General features: G+C 33.6%; 1 protein-coding gene across 1 annotated transcript in view; it reads right to left on the bottom strand.

Annotated features, from left to right (window-relative positions):
- The window catches only part of LOC107675386 (C-Jun-amino-terminal kinase-interacting protein 1-like), a 16,392-nt gene extending 10,095 nt beyond the window's left edge, over nucleotides 1-6,297 (bottom strand). The window contains exons 1-3 of the mRNA XM_016469697.1: nucleotides 6,283-6,297; nucleotides 6,114-6,195; nucleotides 3,453-4,322 (exon numbers count right to left, since the gene is read on the bottom strand). Of these exons, the coding sequence (XP_016325183.1) occupies nucleotides 3,453-4,322; nucleotides 6,114-6,195; nucleotides 6,283-6,297 (967 nt within the window). The remainder of the gene's footprint in view (nucleotides 1-3,452; nucleotides 4,323-6,113; nucleotides 6,196-6,282) is intronic.
- Between the last annotated feature and the right edge of the window lie 1,075 nt (nucleotides 6,298-7,372).

The raw sequence follows: 7,372 nt of genomic DNA, 5'->3' as shown, positions 1-7,372 counted from the left end.
TATTATAATGATTTCTGAAGATCATGTGACACTGAAGACTGGAGTAATGATGCTGAAAATACAGCTGCGCATCACATAAATAAATTACAATACATTCACATAGAAAACTATTTTAAATTGTAATAATATTTTACAGTAGTACTGTTTTTACTGTATTTTTGATCAAATAAATGCAGCCCTGGTGAACATAGGAGACTTCTTTCAAAAACATTAAAAAAAAATATCTTGATTATTCCAAACTTTTGACCAATAGTGTACATATTTGTGTTTCAATGAAATCTCTAGATACTAAAACTCTTTTCTTACTGCATTTGAAAAGGTTTTCTGCATGTTTTGCTGACACTGAATGATGATGAATGTGCATAATTGGAACATTACCACGTTTGGTCACATTGAAATCAAAATTAACTTCTATAATCTTGCTGGAGAGCTGGTTTTAAGAGGCACTTAGCTCATAATTATTAATACCATTATTACATCTGCAACCATCATTACAAGGGGTGGGCAATATACCGGTTAAAACAACATACTGCTAGAAATTAAAAAGTTTTAATCGGTATAAATCTTTGAGGAGAATTAGGGAATGGTTATATTTATAAACATACATATCACAATACTCCAAACAATTTGTTAAATAACAATATATCTTCACACTTTAAGCAAAAAAAAAGTATCACACATTTTATGAATTCTAATGTTTAAATGGAAGAGTGGAGAACAATGCACTGAAACAACTCTAAATAACAATTAATTGTTTTCTTGTGACGCTTTCCTTTGTATCGTTCATTCATTGCAAACCAGTGAGAATCAGACTGCATTACTGTGCGGATTTTTGCATGCAGAAATCTCAAAAGAAAAAATTTGATTTATTGACTTATGGTCTGAAAACAAGGTGAGTATTAATAAGTTAAATCAAATTAAAAGACTAGTGTATTATTGTTTTGAAGAATGATGGTTCATAAACAATTAATAAAAAAAAAAATGTTAAAATATAAATATTAATATAACACATTATTGTGTCGGTTGCTTGTTGATAGTGTGTTAAGGCAAATGCTGTTCTGGAAACAGTGGAAACATCAAACTGAAACCAGCATTTATGATCATTATAATATGGTATAATATGCCGAGACAACTATTAATATCGCATTCATAGTTTGATACAGCTAGTGAAGTGGAAATTACATTGTTCACGTAAAAAAAAGATTCAGAAATAATAGATATACTTAATAAATGACAAATGACATAATACACCTTCACTTGAAAACTTAAGTTAACCTTACAGATTTAACTATTGATTTAAGTATACTTTAAGTAATGATGGTGTCAGCATGATCGTCTTAATGTGTAAAACTTATATTAGACATATATACATAGTGCATATATATATATATATATATATATATATATATATATATATGCACTATGTATATATGTCTAATATAAGTTTTACACATTAAGACGATCATGCTGACACCATCATTACTTAAAGTATACTTAAATCAATAGTTAAATCTGTAAGGTTAACTTAAGTTTTCAAGTGAAGGTGTATTATGTCATTTGTCATTTATTAAGTATATCTATTATTTCTGAATCTTTTTTTTACGTGAACAATGTAATTTCCACTTCACTAGCTGTATCAAACTATGAATGCGATATTAATAGTTGTCTCGGCATATTATACCATATTATAATGATCATAAATGCTGGTTTCAGTTTGATGTTTCCACTGTTTCCAGAACAGCATTTGCCTTAACACACTATCAACAAGCAACCGACACAATAATGTGTTATATTAATATTTATATTTTAACATTTTTTTTTTTATTAATTGTTTATGAACCATCATTCTTCAAAACAATAATACACTAGTCTTTTAATTTGATTTAACTTATTAATACTCACCTTGTTTTCAGACCATAAGTCAATAAATCAAATTTTTTCTTTTGAGATTTCTGCATGCAAAAATCCGCACAGTAATGCAGTCTGATTCTCACTGGTTTGCAATGAATGAACGATACAAAGGAAAGCGTCACAAGAAAACAATTAATTGTTATTTAGAGTTGTTTCAGTGCATTGTTCTCCACTCTTCCATTTAAACATTAGAATTCATAAAATGTGTGATACTTTTTTTTTGCTTAAAGTGTGAAGATATATTGTTATTTAACAAATTGTTTGGAGTATTGTGATATGTATGTTTATAAATATAACCATTCCCTAATTCTCCTCAAAGATTTATACCGATTAAAACTTTTTAATTTCTAGCAGTATGTTGTTTTAACCGGTATATTGCCCACCCCTTGTAATGATGGTTGCAGATGTAATAATGGTATTAATAATTATGAGCTAAGTGCCCAGCTCTCCAAGCTCTCCAGCAAGATTATAGAAGTTAATTTTGATTTCAATGTGACCAAACGTGGTAATGTGCACATTCAGCACATTCATCATCATTCAGTGTCAGCAAAACATGCAGAAAACCTTTTCAAATGCAGTAAGAAAAGAGTTTTAGTATCTAGAGATTTCATTGAAACACAAATATGTACACTATTGGTCAAAAGTTTGGAATAATCAAGATATTTTTTTTTTATGTTTTTGAAAGAAGTCTCCTATGTTCACCAGGGCTGCATTTATTTGATCAAAAATACAGTAAAAACAGTACTACTGTAAAATATTATTACAATTTAAAATAGTTTTCTATGTGAATGTATTGTAATTTATTTATGTGATGCGCAGCTGTATTTTCAGCATCATTACTCCAGTCTTCAGTGTCACATGATCTTCAGAAATCATTATAATATGCTGATTTCCTGCTCAAGTATTATTATCGGTGCTCAAGTATTAATGATTCTGGTAACACTTTATTTTAAGGTGTCCTTGTTACATATGTACTTACTATTATAATAACAATTAATTATGGATAATTACATGCAAGTAACCCTAAGCCAAACCCAAATCCTAACCCTAACAATATAGTTAGTACATGTAGTTAATTAATACACTTAAGGACACCTTAAAATAAAGTGTAACCATGATTCTTAGTATCAGTGTTGAAAACAGTCTTTCTGCTTAAAACATTCTCTGATGAACAGAAAATTCAAAAGAACAGCATTTATTTGAAATGGAAATCTTTTGTAAAATTATATTTATTTACTGTCACAGAATGATTTCTGAAGGATCATGTGACACCGAAGACTGGAGTAATGATGCTGAAAATTCATCTTTGCATCACAGGAATAAATTACATTTTACAGTATATTCACATAGAAAACAGCTATTTTAAATTTTAATAATATTTTACAATTTTACTGTTTTACTGTATTTTTGAACAAATAAATGCAGCCCTGGTGAGCAGAAGAGACTTCTTTCAAACACACACACACACACACAAATTAATCATTCCAAACTTTTGACTGGCAGTGTACACATGATAAAAAAGTATATAACAGGACACTTACTGGAGGAGCGTGAGCAGCCATTCATGAAAACATTAACGAATTTCCGAGAAAACTGCATGTCGGCTTCAGGCGTGGAGTCCTCTGACAGACACGTCGAAGCGTCCTGTTTGATCCCGCTTTGTTTTCTTCCCCCGTCTTCATTCTCGTTCTCCTCATCCTCTTTCTCAAGAGCTGACTCGTATGGAGAGGAGACGCAGTTATCGTAGACGGTGGCCGAGTCGCTGTCGTCGCTGTATCCGCGATAACACTCTTTCAAGCTGACGAGCTCCAGCTGATCGTGCTCGTCCACGACCAGCGTGTATTTGACCGAATCGTAGGAAAGTCCGCTTGCGTCCGAGTTGCTCATGGAAGTCCGCAGCATTCCCGACAAACCCTCACGGTGCGCGTGAGCCTCGCCTGCGCCGCAATCTCTGTAACACAGATCTTCCGCTCCAGTTGCTTCTGCTTCACTGTCAGGGTCCACAGCAGCCAAAGCTTCCACACAGGAGGAATATGAAGGCGGCTGCAGGTCCTGTTCGCTGTCCGGAGGGGGAGCTTCGTTGTCAGAGCTGTCTGGGATTATTTGGGAAAGCGCCGGCGTTCTCTCGTGTTCCAGAGCCTCAGTGCAGCGCTGTATCGGCGTAAGAAAGATCTCCTCCGTAGGCTCCAGCCTAACGTCTGTGTGATATCGGATGCGTTCGCAGTGGCCCAGTTCTCTGTGCACGTCTCTGGCTTTGTATGGTGGGGCTGAAGCTTGAGTGTGTTTGGAGGGGCAACTGTTGGGCTTGTCAGTAGAGGTGCCACAGTCTTTCATTTGAGTCCGACTCTGTCCCGGCTGGTGCTTCTCCTCGTCGCTCAGACACGAGTGTTCACGAGAAGGCGCCAGTTCACCTGGTTGCAGGAGGATCGTGCACGAAAAAGTGAACTGATAGACAAGTCAATGCACAAACACAAACATAAATATGGCAGTGCTCTTTGAATTATTCTGTAAAAATGAAGTTTTGAGATCAGTGGTAATGATACAGTAACATGCTGGGTGATCAAACTAAAATGGCTTGTTTTGTTTTTGAAACAGACAGACCAAGATGTTAGGTATGCCTGTGTGACCCATTGTTTGGCTAGAGTGCACATGCAAACACGTTTTTGTAGATGACTCAACTAAATCAAATTCACATGACCGCAGTTGGCAGCAAAACATGACTGGCCTTTTGTCATTGAGACAACAGAGCAAGGGAAGTTTGGCATACAGCTGATAAACTGACAAAATTGACTACAAAATGCAACAAAAAAGAACACACTTTGCACCAAAAATTCAACTTTTAAAAGTACATCTTTTAGGAAAAAAATGTGCTTAATCATACTGATTGTGAAATTATGAAAGTATCAAATTCAAATTATGATTATAAGTATATTAAAAAAAAACATACTTGCAGATAAAATAATGTTAATGAAATAAAAGGCCACTTAAGTGACTTAAAGAGGGACACATGACTGTTTCACTTTTAAAACGTTCACTTTGTAATAATGTTTATGTAAGTATGTTTAAAATAGTTGTTTTATTAATCTTTTGTTGTGCTTTAAAGAACAATTATTTTGATCTGTTGTCTAACATCCTAAAGCACATGTGAAGTACTTGATTAAATTGTAATTGTAGTGTATTTTATTTTACACTTAAAGTTAATGTATTTTAAATGTACTAAATTGCAACTCTGTGTAATTACATATATATTTAAATGAATTGCATATCATAGAAATTAAGTATATTTTAGTGTACCTTTACCATAAATGCTTGTCAGTACATTCAGCAGTACTTTAACCATATTTGAAAAACAACAGAATTGTGAAATTACATATGAAGATGTACTTAAGTCCTACTTAAGTGGGTTAAAAAGTTCACTTTGTAATAATGTCAGATTAAATGTTTATGTAAGTATGTTTAAAATGGTTGTTTTAATAATCTTTTGTTGTGCTTTAAAGAACAATTATTTGTATCTGTTGTCTAACATACTTAAGCACATGTGAAGTACTTTTACTGATTATGTTTTAATTGCAGTGCATTTTATTTTACATTTTAGTTTACCTTTACCATAAATGCTTGTCAGTTCATTCAGCAGAACTTTAACCATATTTCAAAGACAACAGAATCGTGACTGCATATGAAGATGTACTTAAGTCCTACTTAAGTGGGTTAAAAAAGCACTCTAAAGTTCAGCAAACTGCATTTATTATAAATTTAAACTACAGTACATTTTCATTTATTTGTAATTAATGTGCAATTAAGTGTCTGAAAACATTACAGTTACACTTTATTTTAAGCTGTACTTGTTACAGTGTAATTATACATTTAAGTACTGAGTAATATTAATTAACTACATGTACTTACTATATGGTTAGGTTTAGGATTAGGGTTTGGCTTAGGGTTACTTGCATGTAATTATGCATAATTAATTGTTATTATAATAGCAAGCACATGTAACGTGTGTAACAAGGACACCTTAAAGTAACGTGTTACCAACATTACATTCAATTCACACTTAAGTATATTCTTTTAAAGTATGTTATATCCATAATAAGTACTCTTGTCTGTTTTAAGTAGAGAACACTGTTGCTGCTGCTGTGACAAGTCATGCCAACTTCCCAAATAAGACTTAATAAGCACTTACACGTAAACAAAGATCTCACCTGTTTTAAGAGGGGGCAAGGTCTGGGAGATTTTCTGCTGCCAGCTGTACTTCTTCGCAAATGAGTTGTTGTTTAAAGTGTCCTGTTGATGAGATGCAACAGACAGGCTATAGCATACTAATATAGAGCTTCTGCAGTATACAGCATACAAATTGTGCATAAAGTTAACTTTTTTTGTATGCATGGGATAGCCAGATGCACTGTGTACTGTATCCCACAATGCAATTAACTGGAAGTATTATAAATATTTTCTTTATGCATTATTTGATCAGACCCAAGGGGTCAAGGTCTTAAAAGCAGTCACATATTTTCTCAGGGATGAAGTTATGAGGGCTACCGAACACTCACTTAAAGTTAAATAAAAGACTTTCTGGCACACAAAACTGAGCACTCAGTAAAGCTGAATAAAACAAGAGTGTTCTGTAAATGAGACGCATTTAAAACTAAGCAGGAATCCAAAAGACTTTTCTCTCTTTCTCAAGTTCTTTCTCATTCTCAATACAATCCTTACAATAAAGCCCACTCTTTAGGTCCATACAGACCCATTTTAGCATTCCCCACACAGACCATCATTCCTCCAACATTAAAGCAGAGGTGTAAAGTAACAGATTACAGAAAGTCTTGTTACAGTAATTAAGCAGATTTATTGGTATGAGTATGTTTTAAATGCTGTACTTTTACTGTGCCATTTAAAAAACATAAGCGACTGGTTCTGACAAAACAAAATAAGCAACTGTATTGACTGCTGTGTGGAACAGACACTATTTCTGCATTGAATGAGTTCTGGGAGCGTGTCTCTTTCAGCGTTTCAGCTCGTGTTCAGCTGAGAGCGCTCGCCTCGACTCCTCACTCACAGCGTTCATTCAAACACATAATGACAACCAAATATCAAGCCACTGAATAACAATGACGCGCTCATACTTTATTGTGCAGTGGGGGCCAAACCACTAACAAGTTACAATACAGGACTGTGTTCTAGATATAAGAGCTTTGTGGAAAAACAAAATCACTGCTAATGTTTCCTATATTTTCTTTCAGACAAAAGCCATTAAAGGGAACGCAAACTGCAGTTTGTAAGCTACATTTAGAAATTGCGTTGTGCAGTGTTACAACTACATTTTTGGGGAATAGTACTTTTATTTAAGTCTGATTTTTCAGTACTCTTTCAAAAATGTTGAAGTATTTAGAGACTCCCATAACATTAAAAGTTGATTCATCACCTTTTAAGTGTACAGTTGTTCTTTAAATCTTATATCATT

This window comes from Sinocyclocheilus anshuiensis, unplaced genomic scaffold (assembly GCF_001515605.1).
Source record: "Sinocyclocheilus anshuiensis isolate Anshui unplaced genomic scaffold, SAMN03320099.WGS_v1.1 scaffold1081, whole genome shotgun sequence".
NCBI classification, from domain to species: Eukaryota; Metazoa; Chordata; class Actinopteri; order Cypriniformes; family Cyprinidae; genus Sinocyclocheilus; species Sinocyclocheilus anshuiensis.
The sequence above is the reverse complement of the archived record's forward strand: the minus strand, read 5'-3'. Positions and strand labels throughout refer to the sequence as shown.